Source organism: Agelaius phoeniceus, chromosome 6, assembly GCF_051311805.1.
Source record: "Agelaius phoeniceus isolate bAgePho1 chromosome 6, bAgePho1.hap1, whole genome shotgun sequence".
Lineage (NCBI taxonomy): Eukaryota > Metazoa > Chordata > Aves > Passeriformes > Icteridae > Agelaius > Agelaius phoeniceus.
Window position 1 is genome coordinate 50,097,866 of NC_135270.1, and position 22,361 is coordinate 50,120,226.

Below are 22,361 nucleotides of genomic sequence, written 5' to 3' on the forward strand. Positions count from 1 at the left end.
TGATTTTCATTTCTTTTTACCAAGTTGCTGCATAACAATTCATTTTCATAATTATCTAGGGAAAACTATCAGTTTTGTTGTTACTTACATGTCCTTCTTATGGAAGTCTGGTGAACCATATTGGCTGTTAGTGAGGAACCTCTTGGAGGCTGCAATTCTTGTTTGTTACGATCAAGAAAATCACCCCAAGTTGGCTGCAGCTAAAACAAAAAGATATATATGACCTTAAATTTGCAAAGAGTTGTTAGACATTGGATCAAACATAAATAATAAGGTAAATTACCAAAAAACTCCAACATGCATAAACAATCAACAGCATGCCATTTCATGGAGAATTAGTGCTCAACTTATTAATGCAGGTATGCTTTATTTCAAGATATGCTTTTTAATTCCACAGGTTTTTAAGGCTAAAGTTGCACTCCTCATGAGCATATATTTTTCTAATTCTACAACTACTCTCCATGGTTTTCATTACAGAAAACATTAGGTACACAACAGATTTGGGAAAGATAGTGATAACAATAGTTTTTATACTGTCTGAGGAAAAATTTAATACTACAATTTCATAAAACATTGCCTGTGTAGTCTATTTTAAAAGAAAACCAGGTAGTACACATGCAGCAATTAAAAAGAAAATAAATCATGAAGCATCCTCTATAAGCTTCAAGGCATTTGAAAACACACATTTCCTAGTTTAGCCAAACAAATGAGAACAATTCCAATACCATTTCCATAGCAGAAAAGGAATACTATCAGCTCTAAACATTTCAGTTTTTCTAGAATTTTGCAACAGTTCCTGACATTGTAAAGAATGCAGCAATTATGCAACAGTTTCAGGCAGAAGTGTTAATTTCTACAAGATTCCAAATGCAGTTAATACTATACCACTGTAGTGCTCAGTGGAGATCCTGCTGGTGTAGTTGTGTATGTACTGGTTAAAGACAAGTCTAGATCCATGGTTGGAGGATCTCCAAGAGGTGGAAGTGAGGAAAGGCTGTGGGACATGTCCATTTCAGCCATTGAGAAGAAAACTTCTTCCTCTAGTAGAGAACCACAGATAATTGAGAGTTATTTACTAATTTTAAAAAAACCCTTTTTTCTAACAGAAATGTATTTTTAAGTCTAGAAATCTAACTGCTAGACAAAATAACCAGCTAAATACATCATTTACAGAAGTCCCAAGTTTTCTTGACATGAGACTAGTAGTAGTAGTGTCTATGGAGAGAGAGTAAATAAAAATCAAATTACAAAAAACCTCATGAATATCAAAACAGTTAAATACCTCATTTTCATATTCAAGTTGATATAACTTCTACAAATTGATACATTCTCATTTTGACAACTATTTCACATTAAAAATAATTAGCAAAAAAGTATTCACATAAAATCAGGTAAATACAACTATTATTCAAGATGTAATTTCCTCAACCACGTATTTGAAAACATGTCATGCTGTATGTGTTTTTAGCCTGTTTCACATTAACATAAACTGAACAATTTTAAGGAAATACTGAATCGAGTTCAGCCTGATACCTAAACTAGTTAATTTTTTACTGAACTTTACCATTAATGGCATATAATTACTTCAAGTCAAACTTATTTTAATACATAAATTGGTAAGATTAAAAGATGAACAATCAATTTAAACAATCTTAACAACAGGTTATTTGCTATTTCGCATCATCTTTTATACTTGCCACGACTAGAAGGCGTTCTGGCACTCTCTGTCTCATAGAAGCTTTGCTCAGATGATGCTCCTGCAGATAAAGACTCTTTCCTCAAATAACGTTTCAGCTCCATCTGAATCCGATACTCGTCCTCCTGCTGCATTGGCCGGTTCTTCCTATCTTTATTTGACAATTCTATCCTGCTCAGACTCTCTGAATTCAAAAAAAGGACAGAAATCCCACTGTAATTTCCTGTATCCCTAATAAAATTCAAAAATTTATCTGAAAATGAATCATTGGTGTATATATTTGCATGTGTAGTTCTATATCAGATGTGTGTACTTGTGCATTTTGCTGGTTTGAAGGTTTTATTTGTTCAGAACAGATTACTCTCTCCTAGCACTTATTAACTTCATATCTGATGAAAACATTTCAAGGTTATATATGCAGTATGATGGCATATAAGATGCATACATTTCTCTTCTCAGTCAGCTTTAGGGACTAAGGCCACAACCTCTTAAGGGTTTTACTATTAAGGAATGACCAAAGTTTCAGGTTTGAAGATGACACACATGGGAAACTGTATGTAATACTTTTCCAGTTGTCCAAAAACAATGAGCACATCCAATAAAACAATTAGATCAGTATCAGAAGAATATTAAGCACTCACCCAGGATATGACATATCTTTCAAAAAGATTATTTACCCTAACAAGTGTTGCTACATAAAATAGATGAGGGGAACAAACCAAAACACTCATACTTCTACTGCAGTAGCTGAATAGCTGCTTTTAGTTCTTCACAAATACAGACAAACTCAATTACAGTCTGTTCAGTATTTTCTGTGCCTGTCACTAAAACAGAATAGAGAATAGAATAGAGAAGCTAAATTCCTCTTGTGAAACAGAAGCTGCAAGAACTAGAATTTGTTCAGTCTCCTGGTTTTCTCCACCTAGAATTTCCTCATTTCTTGTATTATTACACAGTTATGTGTCAACCCTTGTTTGCTGGTTTGTTTCATTACTAGATGTACAATTTGCAATTAAAGACAAAAAATTAATCATAGTCCTAACTCACAGCAGCTACAAAGCATTTTACTAATATCAGATAAAAACTCATAATACTGTACCAACACAATTTTTTTCAACTGAAGAAACATTTTCATCTTGCAAAAATCTTTTTGTTCCTTGTAATACTTGCCTGGTCCAGCAATAGCTGCTACCATGTCCAATAGAAGATGAACCTGCCTTGGTGACAGAAACAGATGTACAGAATCTATTTGTCCATCTACATCCAACTAAAAAGAAAAGGAAAGAATGCTGTCAAGAACACCGAAGGAATTTTTCTTTACATTACTTGAATCAGTTATTTGGATAATAGATTTTTATGATGGAAAGAATACAGTCATTACACCAGTATCTTCTATAAAACAACTAGAAACATAATTTTGTGTTTCTTCCAACCTGTAGCTTGGCAGGATAAATGCAGATGTGTCACTGACTATCAGCTTAAAATAAATACACAATCTCATAACAGAAAAAAATCAATAATTCCATTAATCTGCTATTTTTTTCTTTAATAATTCCCAAAGTAATAAAAATAAAGTTAGTTTTACTTATTAATTATGAGATATTCAAGTAAGCTCCTTTTGAAATACACCTTATAACAATAAAGGTCTTCTGTTTTGTAAATTAATACTTTTGAAATTGGCAGCATTTCTCTATTTCACACCAAGGAAATGTTATTTTACTTTTCAAGGACTCTTAAATAAATAAACAAGAACAGTTAAAGATTGACTAGAAATTGCTGGACATAAAAAAAACCCTTCTCTACAGCAGTAGAAACTTTATGCTTTCTATAAAATACAGTAGGCTATACAAAACAGGTCAACAGCCAATTTAAAAACTGGAGAGAAGGGGAATATATTACACAGCTTTACTTATATACTCACTATCATGTCTACTTGTTTTCTGAACACTTAAATTCAGTCTCTCTCTAACATAAAAGAATTGTCATTTAACAGATTTCAGTGTGTCCTGACTCATCTGACTACCATAAAGAGGTCTTTTTTACACATATTTATTAGGTTAGAACGTAAATAATCACCATGAAAACTATGGCAATTCTGTTCCCCTGAAAATATTACACCTTTTTCATATGTCCAAAAAAAAAAAAATTCTACAGAACTACTCATTTAGTTAAACAGCAGGAAAGCATGACTAACCTTAGCTCCAGGAAGTACTTCATTTTGTTTTAGTGTTAGGCTTAACTCCATTCTACCAATCAGCTTACAGATCTGTACAGGGTCAGAAGGAGTAATTTCTGGCAAGTTTCTTGTTAATTGTGGATGTGGCTCATAAATGATTTTTGGATTCCAGCTAGGTGAAAGCTTTGGTTCAGTTGCCTTAAAAAGTTACAGATAAAGGAGTAAGAATGCATCCCATTTCTTAGGAAAAATGCAAAACATAAGCATTTCAAATAAGCCTATCATACAAATAATCACTTTACAAACTATAAATTTGACAAAGGCTTAAAAAACACGTACTGATAATTGTGAAAAAAGAAGGCACATAGAATGCAAAGCATTAGGCCTTTGAAAGAAGAGCAAGTTTCCACAGAACAGTGAATTGCAGGGCTCTTGGATTTCTAGTTCTTAAAGTTGTAACCAGATTCCAGTACAATACATCCTAATTTCTACTCAAATTTCTAATTTCCTCCATTTCTAGAAATGGACTCTACTAAAGTCCATTTCCTTGCCTCTCCTCAAAATTAACAGGAACTGATTATGAAACTTCCCAAACACAGATTTAAGTACAAGTTCAACTCCTGTATCCTTCAGAATTAATCTAATAGTGTAACAATATATTCTTTCATCAATTTACATCCTTATATAATGTATTTATTTTTACCAGCTGAGTAGCTGAACACACTGGGGAGGACTTTGCTGATGCAGGAAACTCATCCCAGAAGAAAGAGACACCTGAGAGCTGCAGTAATTTGTGAGCAAAAGCTGTGGGCTGGTGAACATTAATTCCAGAGCACTCATCTGCAGTTTCATCACAGTACATAGTTCTGGGAGGCAAAAGAAAGGAAATTAAGACAGTGGGTGCATGAAAATTGTTACTTCTCCTTGTGCCTTTTAACCTTTCAGTTTGTACATGGTCTCTCTCTTCACACTTTTACAGTGCTGTCCACTGTCATGAAATGAAAACCCAATACTCTCTGGGAATTGGTGAAAATCTTAACTTTTCTATGGGACACCACCAGAAATGTGAACATTCCCCAGAGAACACACTAATCTGAAGCTTATTAATGCTTAAAACTAAATATATTTCATTAGCAATCCTTGGTAAGCATCAGTTTTATTTGATGCTGATCTCAATACTTTGCAAGAAAGTATGATTACACTCTCCCATAGGTTGAAAATAATCTACATTAAGAACATGTACAGTATTCATGTTCAAAGTAATTACAGGATTCACATGGGCTCTTTTGAAAGCTCACACAGAACCTAAATTCTTTCAGGATTTTGGGATTTTTTTCAGGACTGTGCCTTTTTTTCTAAAAAGATTTAAAGTGTCTTACTCAAAGGGGTCAGTTCCCTTTCTAATTGTACACATGGCCTGACTGGCCAACAATATACACTGGCCGTTGAATGTCTGAGAAATGTCATTCATTAACTTTTGATGAAGAAGTTGATGAAAATGTATATTGGGGGAAAAAAACTCTTCTAATTTGATGGTTAAATAACTTTAGCATAAACATGCTAAGTGGAATCTGAGTGAAGACAATGCTCACTAGCAAGTGTCTAACTATATGCTAAGAATTGTCTGTATGAGTAAAATGGTAAAATGTATTTTACAGAAAATGGTAAGAAGTCCCTTAGGGAAAAAAAATCCACATATTAAAAAAAAATTTTTAAAAAATTACCTTTCAACTCTGATTTCAAGTGCAGTTCCACTTTTAGAGTTTTCTGGCACATGTTCTATTCGTAACACAGTATCCAAAAAGGTAACTTTCACTCTTCTTAGAACTTAAAAGGGAAAACAAAAAAATACAGTGTAGACTGTTAAGTCAACTTACTGATTACTTTTGTAACCACATTAAATGGTCTTTGATTTTAAGCTCTCAATATTTATTTCAGTGGAAATTATCAATTGAGTTGAATAAGGTAACAAGACTTCAACAGACAATATAAAGTCCTGTTAATGACCAATATGTATATCCATAGCATACAACTGCTCTCTAAGGCTCAGACATTTGAGTCAGTGGCAGTTCAAACCAAGTTTTCCTGTAGCTCAGTGTGGATGATCCTCAAGTAAGGTAACATCTTCCTTGTGCACCATATCTAAACTATTAAGCGTTGCTGCAGCAGCATGCTGCCTGGACTGAGTAGTTCCATCTCCAGATGGGACTTTAAACATTTCCCTTAGCTCAGACATTTCTGCACAAGGTTCTCCACCACATAATGTGATCATAAGCCCTTAGTTTTGTGCACTTAGAAAAACCACCTCCAACAAAAAACAGTTTCTGAAGTACTTCTATCAACGTGGTGTGATTATGGGGATGCATACAACACAACAGGTCAGCTTTGCACAAACACAGCTGAAGAAACTTTTTCCACTTCTCTTTCAACAATATCACTATTAGCAATTGATAAATTACACAGCCATCTCCAAAACTAAGACATGTCATCAATCCCTCAGGCATAGATTTATCTGGATTAATTCTGCTGAAAACAAACACCAACTTGCCCTGAGACAGAGTTCAATCTGTCCACTGAGGGAAATATACAAATACTTTAGGAAGTAAATGGGGCTTTTTTCCCCCACTTCAAAATCAAGATCACTTGTCCAGCATTCCTCTTTAGATTTTACAAGCAATGCTAACAAGTGAAAATTAGTCATATAAGTTATGGCAGTTGAGATGCCATTTTGCAAAACTGAGACACAACATAAACCAATTAAATCTCAGATGTTAATTCAAATCTCAATAATTGATTCATACCTGTTTCAATAGTTTCTGCAAATTTCTCAAGTCCTTCAAAAGGCTGGGACCCTTCTCCTTGTTCATCTGTCAATTTTTGGCTAAGACACTCTTTTGCAAGCTGCATACTACTGGTCATAAAACTTGACCAATACATAGGCTCAGAACCAGATGCTGTGAAGTAAAACAAGTCTTAATAAATTAAACATGGACTTCACGAAACTATAAAGACAAAACACACCAATATATTTGGCACGTCAAGAAAAGAGTTTCAACAGCTTAGTAAGGAGTTATACTTAAAAAAAAAATTACTTATAATCCCTCATTATCGACTTTGCTACTTTAAAATTAATGTAATCTGTTAGACTGCACTGGTAAGATTCTGGTATTTCAAAACTCAGTATAAACAAGAAGAAATCAGGTAATCAACAGTGTAATCAATTTTCAGCAGTGGTTTAACTAATTTAAGCAATTAAATAATTTCTGGAATTCTTTTACTATATTGGTATGTTTTTGTAGGCATAATTGGCAAAATGAAGTAAGTAAAATTTTTAAGAATTATTTCAAAGTTTCTTATTCCTCTTGAAATATATCCTGCATGGAGAAACACTAAGCAAAGTTTAAAATCTTATCTTAGCACATTAAAACATGTTTTAAATGCCTAACACAGACCTGACATAATAAGTAAAACATAACAAAATCCAAAAGCACAGCATGTATTAAGATGAACAAGTTTTTCATCAGCCAGATTAACTTAATTGACAATGCATTCCTATCAGCTAATGCCAAGGCCATTGTGAGCAAATACTATAAAACTACAGATTAGAAAAGTTAAACAAATTCAACTATCACATTCTAGTACAGGCAGACAAAAATAAAACTAGCTCAAATACAAGTGTGTTACAACAGGCAAAACATTTCAGTTAAGCATTCAGGTCTGGAAACCTCCACATGGCTATAGATGTGTGACAAAACCAGCACCATGGGGGTTTTTCTACACTGTTTGGTCTATTATAAAGCACTGTACATCAAAGAGAACTACTGGATGCAGGTAAAGAAATAAAGGTTTCTTCCTAACACTACCATTCCTTCAAAGCAATAATCTTACATCAGAAAGTAACATAGCTCAAAACTTAATTCCAGTTAAACAACTACAGATTAAATGTAGAGTACATCTAAGCAAGTAAGTCATTTAAGGTAACCAGCAAAAGATGAAAAATAGGTTTTACACATTTTTTTCTTCTTCTTATGTTTAAAAAATGTTTTCTTCCACCTTCTCTACACTACAAGAAAGAAACCAAATTAAAATCCTTCAGACATTCAAACAATTTTCACAACTAAAAATGAACTATGTGTTCCACAGAATTTATGGAAGCTTGATGACCAGTAAAAATTTATCACCAGGACAATCTAAACTAGATCAGTAACAAGCATGTGGATACAGACAAGCTGGAAGAACTCAGACAATCCTCAGCATTATAATCAAAGTTAGTATGTATTTAGAGTACTCAGAAGTCATTATTTCACACTGCAATGGCAATTAAATTGCATTTTTTGTTCTCTAAACATACAAGAAGATGCATCCTTTAGCCTGAAGTAGACAAAGACAGAACCTCCCCAACACCCCCCCAAGGCTTACACCATGATGTTGTCCTGCTGCCACCCAACAGCCAGCTACTAACACTGCCTCACAGAACTGCACAAACACCACCCAAAAACTGCAAAAACTCCTTCCCACACTTCCATTTCCATAGGTCTGAAAAAGCTTGGAAGACATACAACAGTAGGAAAATTATAACCATTTAAAATTATTTAACAGAGCAACAACTAATTGAGTTGACAACCAACTGACAAACACCTGACAGTTTCTTTTTTTATAACTCTCAATCATTAATGTATGTAATAATGTATGGAAGCGAAATGACAATTTAAATAAGGCCAAGAATTGACTAAAGCAAGGGTAGACTTTTGACTCTGAAAACCTGTAAAGAATCTCCTTTCCTAAAATCAAAAAAATAAGCCTACCAAGCCTTGGTCTTGGCCTGAAGACCATCTCTAATCCTTTCACTTCTAATGCACAGTTATCCTGCAGCAACGACCCCCACGGGACAGATAAAGAAATTGATTGGATAAATCCATCTGTGACTTCCAGAGGTGCATCAGCAGACTCCAGGATCTCATTAAGACACTAGAAAACAATAAAATAAAAATTAAAAATCATTAGTTTTTTTTAAATCATATCCATAATTTTGCATCTAACAAATAAAAACACTTTGACGCTACTAGAAAATTAATTATACTACGACAAAAAAATAGACACTTTCAACTATTTCAATTCCATACTACCTAGTTTTCAGAATTGCTCTGTGGTGGCTGTATATAATCTGTACTTTTGCACTATACAAAAAAAAAAAAGTCTGCTAACTTACTCTTATAAATACTAGAATGCTAACAAAAGTTAATCTGTTTTTTCTTTGGCAGTCCTTGAAGAAAACTGAGAACAGGCTGACAGTAAAAGCACAAAAAGTACTCAGTTTCTATGACAGGACTATTTCATAGCATGTAATTGCAATGTAAAGTTCATTTTCGATGTGAAAGTGGACCCAAACAAACCCCTCTTGCTGTGTAACATACTTGCCATTTCTACATCATATTTTTATAGTAGCATTATAAACACTGTTACATTCAAGATGCCCAAAGTATCATACCAGCTCTAACACAGTAATTTAGGATTTTCAAGTTTTCCACAATCCTCAGAAGACTCTCCTATTGCTCTATAAAGGTTTCATTACATCCATACACATTAAATATATTCTTCACACATAGGCTAATAAAAAAGTGAGTTCCTGCCTGTGCTTTGATTTTAAAATGTAGTTAAAACTTAAGTTCTTAGACAAGAAGTAGTTAGGTTTTAATGAAGCAAATCCCAGTCTTATTCACATAACCAAATCCAGAGAGTGCAATTTTCTAATGTAAACAAGACCCTACTTAAGACAGTGGTTGTAATAATAGGACATAACCTTTAACTGGCAAGAAAAAGTGTGGTTTTGACCTTGCTGAGTTTTGAACAAGGCTACTGATTTTACCTAAGAAAATGTTTAAATTCAACATCATAAGTTTTGAAAAAAACAAGGATTTAAAAGTTCTTTGCCATTTTAATGGTATTTAAAATTATATTCCAATTATATAGAATAATTTTTAAATTTTAAATTTCTGAAAAGATAATTTCTTTATTCTTATATCTCCAGATGCAACTTTCCCATCACATTAACTTGTTGCTCTCAATAACCTTGCCTTTAGAATTTTGTTTGCCTTGCATGTCCAGCTTTTCTAGTTTCTGTTCCAAAGTCCACTCAGGCAGCAGAAAATTACAAACTTTAAAGAAACAGAACCTGAATAATCTATTGGGAAATTATTTAGGAATCAAATAATCAACTAAAATTCAATGATATTAAAATTTTATAAAATAAATAATAGCTCAAAAGCTCAAAAAGCTCATATTTGAACCTATAGTTAAGAATTATACATGTGTCAATAGCATAAGATAAGGCAAAAAAATTATTAGAGATGAAAACTGTGTTTTAAAATACCACATGTTGATTTAAATTATTTGAATGAATTTACAAATAATTTGCTATAGCAGGAAGCAAGCTAGCTACCATATTTTGAACAAATCTGACTGAGATGTCTTTTTGCTACCCATGCACATAAAAAGTCAGTGTATTTCAGTGTACTGCTTATTATTTTAAAATAGAAATTTACTATCTAAAAGAAAAAAAAACTGAAGCACTCTTGAGCTAAATTGCTTCATAAATAGGCCAGCTGTTCCTAGAAGGAAGTAATTAGAGCATTCCAAGTGAAATTTTAAAACTGAAGCACAGCCTCACATCAGGACTTGTTTCCACATTATTGACCAACAGTCCACAAAAGTAGTATTTCATGTATACTAAAATTCAGCCACAAACATCATCCATTCCATTTTGATACTTCTGAACAGCCCACACCCCAAAAAGCATGGGCATTATATTAATAGCCCCAGGAATTCCTAGATATCTCTACAAATAAACACATACAATGTTGGCTAAACTATCTACAGTGCTGAGATGAACAGAAATGTCTGCAAAAATGGATGCCATGTAAAAATACAGTCATCCTGGTGATTCATTGAGAACAAGGTTACAATGACTAGGGGGGAAAAAAGAGCTGTAGTACTTCCGTGACATCTGCTTTTGCAATCTGTCATACATGAGAGTCACGTGCAGAGAGCCTCAAACATGTAATTGTTTACAAGGGGAACAGAAAAATGCTGATCCACAAATGGGGAAGATCAGCTAAGCATTCCAGCATATTCATTTAATCACTGTGTATTTCACCTAGTACCGACCCCTAACTGCTTTGTTACAAAGTATTTTACATTTTAAATAATATCACTCTGACTCGCAAAGAGAGCTCGATACCCACTAGAGGGCATAACAATTCAATTAAAGCGAGGCAGCCTCACTGCAAGCCTGCCACAGAAAACAAGCTACAGACACGGCCAGAAAAGAAAAGAAGGAAATAAACAAGCAAACAACAAAAGAAAGTCCACACTCAAACACTGGTAACACTGAGCATTTCTGAAGCGTCTGTCCCCTACCACTTTCGAACATACTGTCACACTAACAACATTAAAAACCATTACCTCTAAACATTATATATTCACAAGTATTTTAAAATGTACCCTGCGTGGCCTAATACCAGTACATACTGTAATAAAAATGTGGTTTGGAAAACATTAAAGCAAAGGACCTAGCTCGTCATCTACACTACCCTGGAAGTCAGTGACTGATTCACTGCAGTGCTTAATCTCCACAAGACACACTCGACTGACAGGTAGAATGCAGTAATCTTGGAAATTAAACCAAGAACCTTTACAAAATATTATAAATACAGTAATCCAAAGGTCTGTCTCTAGAGTAGGCTGGAAATATAAATGCCTGTGTAGAGACACACACGTATAGAAAAACATACATGCCAGGACTGGAGTGTGACAGGTCACCTGCTGAGCAAACTCCAGCTAAAATCAGCTTTCTTTTTGTCAACAAGTACCTTCACCACTACAAGACGAGGGGACAATCTTTAGAGAACTACACAGACTAAGCTCAGCATAACACTATCATTAAGAACGAATATGTCTCCAAGACAAAGACAAAGCATAGATACCACAGGGTTTACTTTGTTTTCACCATCTCTAGCAGTCAGTAAACATACTCATTAACTACAGGGATTTCTAGAAGTTTGGGGGTACACTAGCTCGTTCTCCCTGAAATATCAGCAGCTATTGCCTTCTTTCAGTTTTTGTTTCTTTTCTCATAATTAAAAATTACACAATCGAAGTGTGGCTAGAAAAATGTATCTGTAACAAATGCCGAGATTTTTTTTCTTTACTGTTAGCATATCAGACAACAGTTCCCTGGATTAAATGCTAATTATGGTTATAACTTTTTGCACAGAAGAGGCTGGGTATTGAAAATGAAGTGGGTGGCAGTCGGGGGCAGAGAATCAGCTGGTCCCTCAGACGCCGCAGGAGCCGAGGGGGTGAAGCGCCAGCATCTCTTACCCACTTATCCAGAGGGACCTGCGTCAAGGAGCCGGTGCCCTGGTAGAGATCCAGGCTGAGCTGTTCCAGGCTGAGCTTCTCCTGCAAGAAGTGGCCCAGGTACCTCTGCAGCAGGTACCTGCAGGCTCTCTTCTTGATGGACTCCGAGAAAGGCCACGGCATGGCGGCTGCACGCCGGGGGCCGCGAGGCCGGGCGGCGGGACGGGGCCGGGCGGAGAGCGGAGGCGCGAAGCAGCTGAGTGGGGTCGCCAGGCCAAGCCTCGCCCCTCGGCGCGGGCTACGGCGGGGGCTCCCCACTACCGGGCGGCACCGCCGCCGCCCCTCACGCCCCGGCGGGGCGGCACTGCCCGCCCTAGGGCGAAGAGGTGCTGACAGGCAGCTCCATCCTCACTCGGACACCGCCGCCATCTTCTCGGGCGCGGAGGGGCCGCCGCAGCCGCGCTGCGCGGGAAGGGGCCGGGGTCCGGCGGGAGGGCAGCCCCTCCTCGTCAGCTCCGCGCCGCCGGCGAGGGCGGCCAGGCCGATCGCGGCTGTTCGTCCCCTTCCTCCCGGCGCCCCCCCGCCGACCACCGGCACCGTGACGTGCGGGAAGTGGCGTCGCCGCGCGGAGCAGGCGGGGGCGGAAGCGGCCGCGGGAGGGGCGGTGCGGCCGGAAGGCGTCGTGCAGCCGGTGGCGCCGGGGCCGCCTCTCCGGGGAGCGGCCCGGGAAGCAGTGGGGCGGGCGCTGTCCGCCGAGCGGGGCAGAGCGGCGCGGCGGGCGCGTCCGGAGCCGTGCGCGGTCGGGCGGCGTGTCCTCGACGCCCATCGACGCTGGTGGGTGCGCTCCGGGGCGCGGCGGGGATGCGGTCCCTGGGAGCAGGAGGCTGCGCAGCTCGGTATCCCGCTCCCCTGTTGCCTTCAGCTTCTTTTGAATTTGTTTGTATGTCGGCGGTGGGATTTGGCAGGAAGCGGCGGATCCCGTGGAGTGAATGTCCCTCACGTTGCGGGTCGGTGACTGCAGCCCCCGTTTCCTGCCGGCAGCAGTGCTCAGCTACCGGAGCTCTCGGGCAGCGTCCCGAGCGAGGGGCTCTCTCTCCCTGCTGCCTCCTGTTCTACAGGTGTCGGCTGAGGCCTCCTGGCCACACTGGTACCCGCGGGGCCTCTGCCGGAGCCGCGGCGGTGACCCCGCTGGGGCTGCCCCTTTTGGTACCAGTTGCTCGCAAAGAGCAGCAGCCAGTGTCTCTGAAATGTATCGGCAGTTGTGCGCAAAAGATGAACAGGAGCTTTTTTCTTTAGTGACTGTAACAAACAGCTGCCTTTAGTTCCTAAGGTCTCTGATAACCCATTTCGTTCATAGATTTTTGTAAGTCTTCCTTAAATGCACCAACAGTAGGTTTTTCTTTTCTGCAGCTATTGATTTTGTTTTTTCCAGGCATGACTTGTATTCCTCCTACATTCTGCATCAGCAAAGGGCAGAATTAATAACCACTGAATCTTAAGAGTCCTATACCACAGAATACAAGTTAACTTGCCAGAGAAAAACTAGCCTCAGTGATACTGATACCACTTCTAAATATTCATGTAAACTTCTTCAGCACTTGTTCTGAATATCTTGTGTTTGAGTTCTCTAGACTGTCATTTCATGAGTTTGGAAGTCACTGAGTCTCATAGTTTACTTTTTTTTGGACAATGTTAAATACATCTGTTTAAATTATAACTTGTGGTTTATAGTGTTATTATCTATTGAGTACAGTGTTGTACTTACTATTGAATAAGTCTAAAATAAATGTTTTTATATGCAGGATGGAGACTGATTGCAATCCTATGGAGTTGCCCAATAATACAGGTTTTGAAGAGGATTCTGATTATAGAGACTTTGAAGGAACAGACGTGAAAGATATGAGACTAGAAGCTGAAGCTGTTGTAAATGATGTTTTGTTTGCTGTCAGCAACATGTTTGTGTCAAAAACCCTTCCCTGTGCAGAGGATGTGGCATACATCAATGTGGAAACCAGGGAAAGAAACAGATACTGTCTGGAGCTCACTGAAGCAGGACTCAGGGTAAGCTAATTTTTGTAATTTCTTAAACTTCTTTGTTTTGAACAATCACCGTATTCAAAAGGTGCCTAGAAAAATACTTCACTGACAACCACACATATTCCTCTTGTACTTTTATGAAAGCCTGATCCACGTGTTTTCTTCTAGAAGAGGAAACTTTAGCTAGTTACTTCCAACAAAGCAAGAAGGGAAGTTAATAAAAAACCAGGAATTTATTTAAGACACAAAATGGCGGAGATAGAATCAGTAATTTGTTACAGGTATGTCAGTCTTCGGGTTTCTCAGGTACCCAAAGAAGTCAGTAATACAACATCTATACAATTTTTTTTTTTTTTCACCATTTGTAATTTTTGTACAGACATGTAGATATGAGACTTCTTTTCAAATGATGTATTTTACTAACATTCTGAGTTTTGGTCAAAAGATATTTGAAAATCTCTTAAATACTGTATAACCAGTAAGCTCCATAGTAGAAAGCAGAGACTGCGATTTAAATTCAGGATTTTTTGTTCTTACAAAGCATTGTTCAGTACTACCCTGACTGGCAAAGTTAAATGTTGTGCTACATGTACCAAGGTGATTATCACCACAGAAATTTAACCACCCAATTCTTCGTTGCAGGTAGTAGCTTATGACTTTGATCAGACTGATGATAGACTGCAAACTCCATATCATGAAACTGTCTACTCTTTGTTGGACTCTCTCAGCCCTGCATATCGAGAGGTGTTTGGAAATGCATTACTACAAAGACTAGAAGCTTTGAAGAAAGAAAGTCAGTCATGACTTACCCAGACATGAGGAAGATTCAGTGCTGGAAGGAATTCTTAGTATGAAGCACTGAGATCTTCCTTACAAACATCTTAAGCTTCATTTCTTGGATTAAAGTCTACTTCATGTTAGTACATTATTATATAACATTTATATGTTATAACAAGGATATTATATAACATTTTGCTACCATGGTTTTGCATATATCTCAATGTTATTAAAAGCCACTTTGATATATAGCAGAAAAAATTCTTAATTTTTACTTTCTGTTGTAAATGAGCGTGTAAGTTGCTCCATACAATGTTCAAAAGCCTTGGTCTCTTTTCCAAGTCTTAGTATCCAAAGTAAAAAAATAGAGACTTAATGTTATAGATATAAGTAGTAATTCTTTGTGTGTGTGCTTACTGATAATTTTCATGCCTTCTTTTTAAAACAGAAGGTAACTACTTGCTCTACCCAGTTAATGAAAAAATTACTGGAAAACTTCTGCAAGGAATTCCTGCTTGATTTGCTATACATAAATCTGAAAGTTGTCAGCTTTCTAGCTAGAAAGATAGTTCTTCAACAGTTGAGCATTGCTTGTATAGTGGCAGTATCTGAGTTAAAAGCAAGGCTCAGCATTAACTGATCTGTACTTGTCTATGGCAGCCAGCAAGCTCCAAATAATACATGAGATGAACTGCTTATATATGAATGTATTGTCTGAAACACAAATGATTAAGCACAGAAATAATGGGCTACACATTTCCTAAAAATGATGTTATCTATGCTATAAATATGTACTGCAACTGTTTGAGAGGCTTGGAAGGCCTGTTTACTATTTTGAATGTGTATTTACATGATGTACAGGATATACTCAAGAGTATTTTTGCTTTACTTTCTATAATACAGTACTTTGGTACTCCCAGTTTTCACGTTTTCTCCCTCAATTGTACAGTGTCCTCTCCTAATGACTACTAAAGTAAGCACTGTAATGTTAATTGCATTGTATTGGTTTGAAACCAAAGGCTGTATTGAAATTTGCTAAGACTAATACAAGCTGGAAGATATAACTTGTATTTTCTACTTAAAAACTGGTACAACTCTCTTTATAAATCTATTGTTCTGCTATAACTTTTCAAGTATGTACTGAATGGTAGACTTTTTAAAAATTAGAGTTGGGTGGAAATGCTTGTACAGTTGAACTGACGTTCTGTGACATTCACACTTTTTGTATTCTTCTATTATTCCTATATTTGTGTGTCTTTATTTAAACAATGCCATTATTCTTCTATGATTTTGTGACAACTACATGCAGTAGCTTTTTTGGAGCCACATTAGGATTTATTGGTTCTCACAGATTCCAGTGACTTCAGTAGAGCTATGTTGGCTTCTACCTGCTATGGTTAGTCATATGGATCAGACAAGCCTACCAGAGCTTTTGTAATGGCTTTGAGTTAGCAACGTGCAACTATGACAGGACAACTGTAATTAGTGCTTCTGTTTTCGAGAGCTTAATTTCATGATTATTATCTTTTTGGGTTGAAATTTCTGAAACTAGTCCACTGCCCTAGGGTATGCCTTCATGCTCCAGAAATTGTTCATAGGCTCTCTTTTGCACACAGGTCTGTGGCACGTGGTTAGTCCTCTGTGAGGAGAATGTACTTCAGCAAATTTATATTTTAATATTTTTCCTTGCAACTGATTTACTTGTTCAATTTCAATGACTAAAGAATTAAATAAATGGACCGGTGTGTTGAAGTTTTCTTGTGGGGGGTGGAGCTATTGTAAAGTTGGAAGTGAACAACTGAAATCATCATGCCCTTAGACAAATCTTAAATAGCTGTGGACTATTTGGAAAACTGGTTGCAAACTTCTATCAGCTGAAACTTAGTCATGAAACAGCAAGGCAAGGTATGATATGTGATTGTAAAGGACTTGGAGTGTTAGAAATCCAAGTGGAAAAATGCCAAAGTAATGTTTCATTACTAAATTTTGGGGTTTGTTTGTTTGTTTTTTTTTTTTGTTTTGGAAGTCTTTAAACTGTCATTTTATGTGCTTATTATAAGCATACTTTCAGGTATTTTGTAGGTGTTAACAGAAGAGACTTGTGCTATTTCTTTAACTGTATTACAGTCGTAGTATAACACAGTGTTAACCCAAAAGTGGGACAGCAATGTCATTCCACCACTTCTGGGTTACTGAGGATGAGCAAAATGCTGTCCCATGCCTGTGCTGGGGTGTTGCTGCCCCTATGGAGGGAACGTTTGCAGCACTGAGGAGGGACAATCTCAGGTCTCCTTCGGCTGCCAGTGGTTTCCATTGTCCGGAGCGCTGAATAAGTGCTGCTGCTGTAGCCGTTAGTCTGTGAATCGCCTAGACAGCCCCATAGCCTGCCTGCTGGCGGAAAGGCCGGCGGATAACCCAATTACCATCTGTTTTTGTCTCGGCAGTACCACACGCACATTGCGCCGTTCCGAGCAAAGTCCCAGACTGAGGGGCCGGGGCTGTCCCGGGCCGGGCCCGGTACCCACAGCGCCTGCGCGCAGCGCGCGACCACCGTGCCGGGGCGGCGCTACGGGCGGCGCGCCCCCAGCGGCGGCCGGGGGAAGTGCGGCCGGCGGCGGTCGCACGGCAACGGGCCGCGTCCCGGGCTGGGCCATGGAGGAGGAGGAGGCGCCGCGGGGCCGCCGCATCTTCCTCAACCACCTCGACTCCTACTGCGGCCGCAGCATCGGCAAGGTGACCACGGGGAGGGTCCGCAGCTGCTCCCGGCCGCGGCTTCGTCCTGCCTCAGGCACCTCCGCCCGCGGGGGAGTCGCGGCTGGTGCCCGGGGAGCTCGGCCGGGCGGACCGGAGGGTCAGCTGAGGAGAGGCACCGGAGCAATTAAAGGGATAAAATGGAGTAAAAATGAGGAGTAAAAATAAAGAGTTAGGAACAGGAAGGGGGAATAAAGCCGGTCGGGAGAGTTCAGGCAGCAGCTGATCGCTGTGGAGAGCGATAACGAAGTTCCCTGTGAAGCGCCCCCTGCCCGAGAGGAGCCAGGTGCGGAGCAGGGGCATGCAGGGACTCGCCGGCACCCTCGGCTCTGAGGCGTGGGACACAAGGCGAGCCGAAACATTCCAGCTGAGGCTGAGCGGTCCCTAAGGCTTTCCCCTCCATGGGAGGCTGTTTCTGAAGAGCCGGAGCAGGGCTGGTCCGACGGTGCTGGTGCCTTCTGGACATTCCGACAAGCTGTGTATAGGTATCAATAGGTATCTGTATACAAATTATGTGTCTTGTATATTGCAGTATTTATCCACCTGCGTTGTTGGGGCGACGCTTGAAAGCACAGAAGAAGAAGAGGAGGGAGATGAAAATGAATCCCCTGTTGATCCAACGAGCACAGGGGAAATCTATGAAATAGTGGGTACTCTTTCTAAACCAGAGAGTGCTGATCTACAGTTTGCAAAGGAAACGTATGCAGTAAGTATGAGTCTGATTTCAGATTGCCTTTAGACAACATTAGAAATATCACAGGTCATGTAAAATGACCGGCACTAATGAAATTTCATTCCTGCTGGAAGCTGTATATATCTGCTTTACTCTTTCTGCTTCCTGCATGTGCTCTGGCTGCCTTTCTTCTAGGTCTGACACAGCAAATATAAAAGGAAGGAACTCAGACAGAAAATAGATTATGTCCTCTTCATAACTTTTTGTAAAAAAATCTATGTTATTGATCCACAGGTCTGCTTTCTTTTTTTCTCAAAGCTTACACTTCAAGTATCTCTCACCTTCTTTTTCTCTTTTATCACCATTTTGAAGGTAGTGATGCTGGACTCAAAGTTAGTGTCCTTCTTAACTGTTCACTGAAATCACAGCTTTCATTAGCAGCTAATTGTTCTAAATACCTCCATCTTTGTATAAAAATGTGTATGTCCAGAGCTTAATTAACTAAAGGAGGCTTGCTCTTGTGGATGTGATTGCTTATTGCTTGATTTAGTTTTCTGAAACTAGAAATTGCCTCTGTCTCAAACTGCTTGTTATAAACCAGTTATTATTCTTCTTATTGAAGAATCTCTTCCAACATTTGAAAATTTTGATTCAGATGTCTGTGCAGCTGAACTGTTCAATCAGGAAATTATACCTGGCAGTGTTTAGTTTAAACCCCTGCTTTTGCCCAAAGTGTTTGCTGGACTTGCTCAAGTATTTGATCAAGTAATACAGATAATCTGAAGTTAAAAAAAATTACAGGGTGCTATCTTGCAAGGAAAGTGACATTTTTTATGTCTTCTCTATTCTGCCAATGGATAGTTGTTTAAAATACCTGGATAAATAGTAGATATTTTCAATACTCACAAATGCACTAAAAATATGGATCCTAAAATACCATTAAAAGTCTGTATTTTTGATCTATGTTAACATGTATTCTAAATTAGAAATTTCAGCATTTGATTTCCATTTTATCAGCTTTCTTGTATCTGACAGATAAAAGTTTGGTAACGATCTTATGAATAATTCCAACATTCTAGTGTTAGAAAACCACATTCTATCCAGATATTTAACTAGAAGAGGATTTTTTTTTCTCTAATGACAGAATCTGACTGTTTTTCCCTCAGGTCTCTTCTCGAGAAGAACTCTTAAGCCACTTGCTTGAGTGTGAAATTGTTTTATATAATATCACTGAGGATGCAAGCCAAATTGAGGAAGCAACATGGGCTGCTTCTGGTTAGTATAGCTTTACCTGAACAGAAATTTGGTTTGTATGTAGCCATCAATGTGTAATGAAATTATCATGGATTCACTTTAATATAAAATTGGGTTCCTTGATGGAGAAATGCTGCACAAATTATTTGGATAAATAGCAAGGAACCATGGAATGCACTGCCACATTCAGAAGGGAGAGAAGCTGACATGGAATGGTCCAACTCTTTAAATGGCACATCTATGTAGGCAGTAATTTCCCTAAATAACTGTCAACTATCATCTCATCTCTTTGCATTGGGAGGTGGGTAGAAAATTTGCTCCTGTGATATTCAAAGAATGTTTCAATATTTTATATAATTATTTTAAGTTTATTTTTCTTTAAAGTCCAATAAAAAATATTGCTAGCAGCCTTTTGAAAACTTTCTCCTTATTGTTACACCCAAATTCTAATAGGCAGCTGGAATCCTTTCATGGTGAAAGTGCAATATGATTCTTTATGTGACAGCTAAAATAAATTATGCTTTCCTCTTTATAATATGAACATTTGGACAACAGAATAATTTGCATAACAAAAAATTAATTTTATTGTTTTATATTAAAATAAACTTTGTTTGCTTGCTTTTCTTTCTTCAGTATCTTTTTCTTTCTTTCTCTATTTGTTTTCTTTAATGATTTTTTATTTTTATTTTCTATTAACTCAAAGAGCATTTGCTTAAAAAGGCATCACATAGAGCATTGGTATGAATGTCTTTCCAGAACCTTTATATAAAAGCAAAACTACAGTTTGAATAATACAGTTTAAAATAAAATTCTTGCTTTCATTTAACAGCCCTACATAAGGAAATAGAGACTTTTGCAAAACAAAAGTTATTCATCCTCATTTCAACAATAATGACCTGGGCAAATACCAAACCCTTTGACCCTGTAAGTAATATCAAAACATTAATTTTTTTCAACAGATGTTGCCATTTAATGGAAAATATTAATTACATTAAATTATACAATATACTTTGGGTATGTACTTCAATGATATCTGGTAAAGTGAGCGGGTTTTAGGATTCTTCCACCCTTACCCATTACTCACTGCCAAAATTGCTGGATGAAATTCTCTTTCACAAAAGTTTAGGCATTGGCCTATAATGATACAGAAAGACAAGGAGTTGCTTAGTCAAGAGGCAAGACAAATGCTAACCCCAATATGCACTGTCTTTCAGTCATTAAAAAAATCCCATATTCACTGCATATTTAATGAAATACATAATTAAACTGGATACATCTTTATATCAATATATGTAAAGTATTTTCAGGAGCCATGCTGGATGCTTTGTAGTATGCTATTGCAATTCTCAAATTCAGTTTTACACAGATAGAGTTTTTACAACCTTGTGTAATGCTATATATAATAAAAACTAATGTTTTTAAAAATATAAAAAGTAGTTTAAAATCTTTTACTGTGAAATTTGAAATTGAACTAATGACATTTTCAAAATGCTGAACCTCAAGCATCAAATTCAGAACCTTGATGTATTTCAAATGAAGACGAAGTTAAAACAGATTTTAAAATACTTTTAAAGAACGTCCTTTAACTATATAGACCTTTAAAAATCATTCTGGTTTAGGAAATGTATATCAGTCACATTTTTTTTCTTCATAGGAAAATCCTGACGCTCCTTTTAATGAAGAAGATTTTCGCAAGAGAAGGTCTCATCCTGGCTTTGTGGATCACATAAATGCTGAAAAACACATTGCAAAACTCGGGAAAACTGTATGTATAGAACTTTTTTTATAAAAATAAGCTAGTTTGTCTTCTTATTTAGAGCTTTATCATAGTAATGGAATTTATAAACTGTTTGAATAAATTTTAAGAAAATAATATTGTCCTTATAAATATGGATGACACAAATTATTAATAAAATATAGTAGCATGGAGAATTCTATAATGTCCTTTGAAACCTAAGTGTATGCATAATATAAATCTCAATTTCTTTTCTTTTTCTTAGGTAGGGAGTAAATCATGCTCATCTTAAAAAAATACTGTTTCTTTGGTTGTACCAGAGACAATCAAAACTGGGGTCTGTGTGGAAAGATTTGAGAAAGAAAGATTGTAGAGGAATGAGATATTAGTACTGCTCTAAAGAGAAGCAGCATCTTTAAATATCAGCAAGCTATGTTAGTATTACAACTCATTTAAATACTTAGATGTTCTGGCCACGCCTATCATGTCCTGGATAGTTTGTGCTCTTGGAGCAGAGGCCTTGTTGACTTTTGCCCCACCCTATAATTTACTTTAAAATCATGGTCATAGAGCTGACACAGAATAGCTAAAATATGTTATCACTTTACATGTTTTTAAATCCCCTCCTTCAGCTTTGCTTGCTTTGGTCTGATTAGGCCATTAATCTTACTGGAGAACAGACTATGCCTCTATTTGTATTTAAGAACTATTATTAAATAAATACCAATAGTGGCTCAGCTTACAATTCAGGAAAATGGAAGCTGTTGTCATTAGTGGTGGAGTAGTGAAGAGGTTCAAAGACAACAAAATACACTGATGATGAAGGTGCCATTTGGTCATTCTTTTTCCTATGCTGGGAGTCTCCCATAATCAATATAATTCAATGTCCATTTCAGAAATTTAT

General features: G+C 37.6%; 3 protein-coding genes across 8 annotated transcripts in view; 2 read left to right on the forward strand and 1 right to left on the reverse strand.

Moving 5' to 3' along the window:
- ATG2B (autophagy related 2B) overlaps nucleotides 1–12,413 on the reverse strand; it is a 45,036-nt gene extending 32,623 nt beyond the window's left edge. For both annotated transcript variants that reach the window (XM_054636003.2, XM_054636002.2), the window contains exons 1-10: nucleotides 12,252–12,413; nucleotides 8,678–8,840; nucleotides 6,674–6,826; nucleotides 5,597–5,699; nucleotides 4,576–4,738; nucleotides 3,891–4,070; nucleotides 2,867–2,963; nucleotides 1,698–1,880; nucleotides 886–1,040; nucleotides 89–200 (exon numbers count right to left, since the gene is read on the reverse strand). In XM_054636003.2, coding sequence (XP_054491978.2) covers nucleotides 89–200; nucleotides 886–1,040; nucleotides 1,698–1,880; nucleotides 2,867–2,963; nucleotides 3,891–4,070; nucleotides 4,576–4,738; nucleotides 5,597–5,699; nucleotides 6,674–6,826; nucleotides 8,678–8,840; nucleotides 12,252–12,413 — 1,471 coding nt within the window. The remainder of the gene's footprint in view (nucleotides 1–88; nucleotides 201–885; nucleotides 1,041–1,697; nucleotides 1,881–2,866; nucleotides 2,964–3,890; nucleotides 4,071–4,575; nucleotides 4,739–5,596; nucleotides 5,700–6,673; nucleotides 6,827–8,677; nucleotides 8,841–12,251) is intronic.
- On the forward strand, nucleotides 12,201–16,783 carry GSKIP (GSK3B interacting protein). 5 transcript variants are annotated; one of them, XM_077180662.1, is made up of 3 exons: nucleotides 12,201–12,350; nucleotides 14,033–14,291; nucleotides 14,910–16,783. In XM_077180662.1, exons 2-3 carry the CDS (start codon nucleotides 14,034–14,036, stop codon nucleotides 15,069–15,071), a joined length of 420 nt encoding a protein of 139 aa, XP_077036777.1. In that variant the 5' UTR covers nucleotides 12,201–12,350; nucleotide 14,033; the 3' UTR covers nucleotides 15,072–16,783. The 5 variants fall into 5 exon arrangements, with proteins under 5 accessions (XP_077036777.1, XP_077036776.1, XP_077036775.1 ...); XM_077180661.1 differs by having other exon boundaries at nucleotides 12,209–12,365; XM_054635004.2 differs by lacking the exon at nucleotides 12,201–12,350 and adding an exon at nucleotides 12,888–13,126.
- An 846-nt stretch (nucleotides 16,784–17,629) lies between these two features.
- AK7 (adenylate kinase 7) overlaps nucleotides 17,630–22,361 on the forward strand; it is a 29,952-nt gene continuing 25,220 nt past the window's right edge. The window contains exons 1-5 of the mRNA XM_054635382.2: nucleotides 17,630–17,777; nucleotides 18,328–18,501; nucleotides 19,635–19,743; nucleotides 20,552–20,646; nucleotides 21,377–21,487. Coding sequence (XP_054491357.2) covers nucleotides 17,697–17,777; nucleotides 18,328–18,501; nucleotides 19,635–19,743; nucleotides 20,552–20,646; nucleotides 21,377–21,487 — 570 coding nt within the window. The 5' untranslated portion in view covers nucleotides 17,630–17,696. The remainder of the gene's footprint in view (nucleotides 17,778–18,327; nucleotides 18,502–19,634; nucleotides 19,744–20,551; nucleotides 20,647–21,376; nucleotides 21,488–22,361) is intronic.

Excerpts from the sequence above, each read along its gene's own strand:
- GSKIP (XM_077180660.1), top strand. The coding sequence starts at position 12,388 with ATGGACTCCGAGAAAGGCCACGGCATGGCGGCTGCACGCCGGGGGCCG. Across the intron at positions 13,127-14,032 it reads GCAGGAGGCTGCGCAGCTCG|GATGGAGACTGATTGCAATC; the intron begins GTATCCCGCTCC and ends TTTTATATGCAG.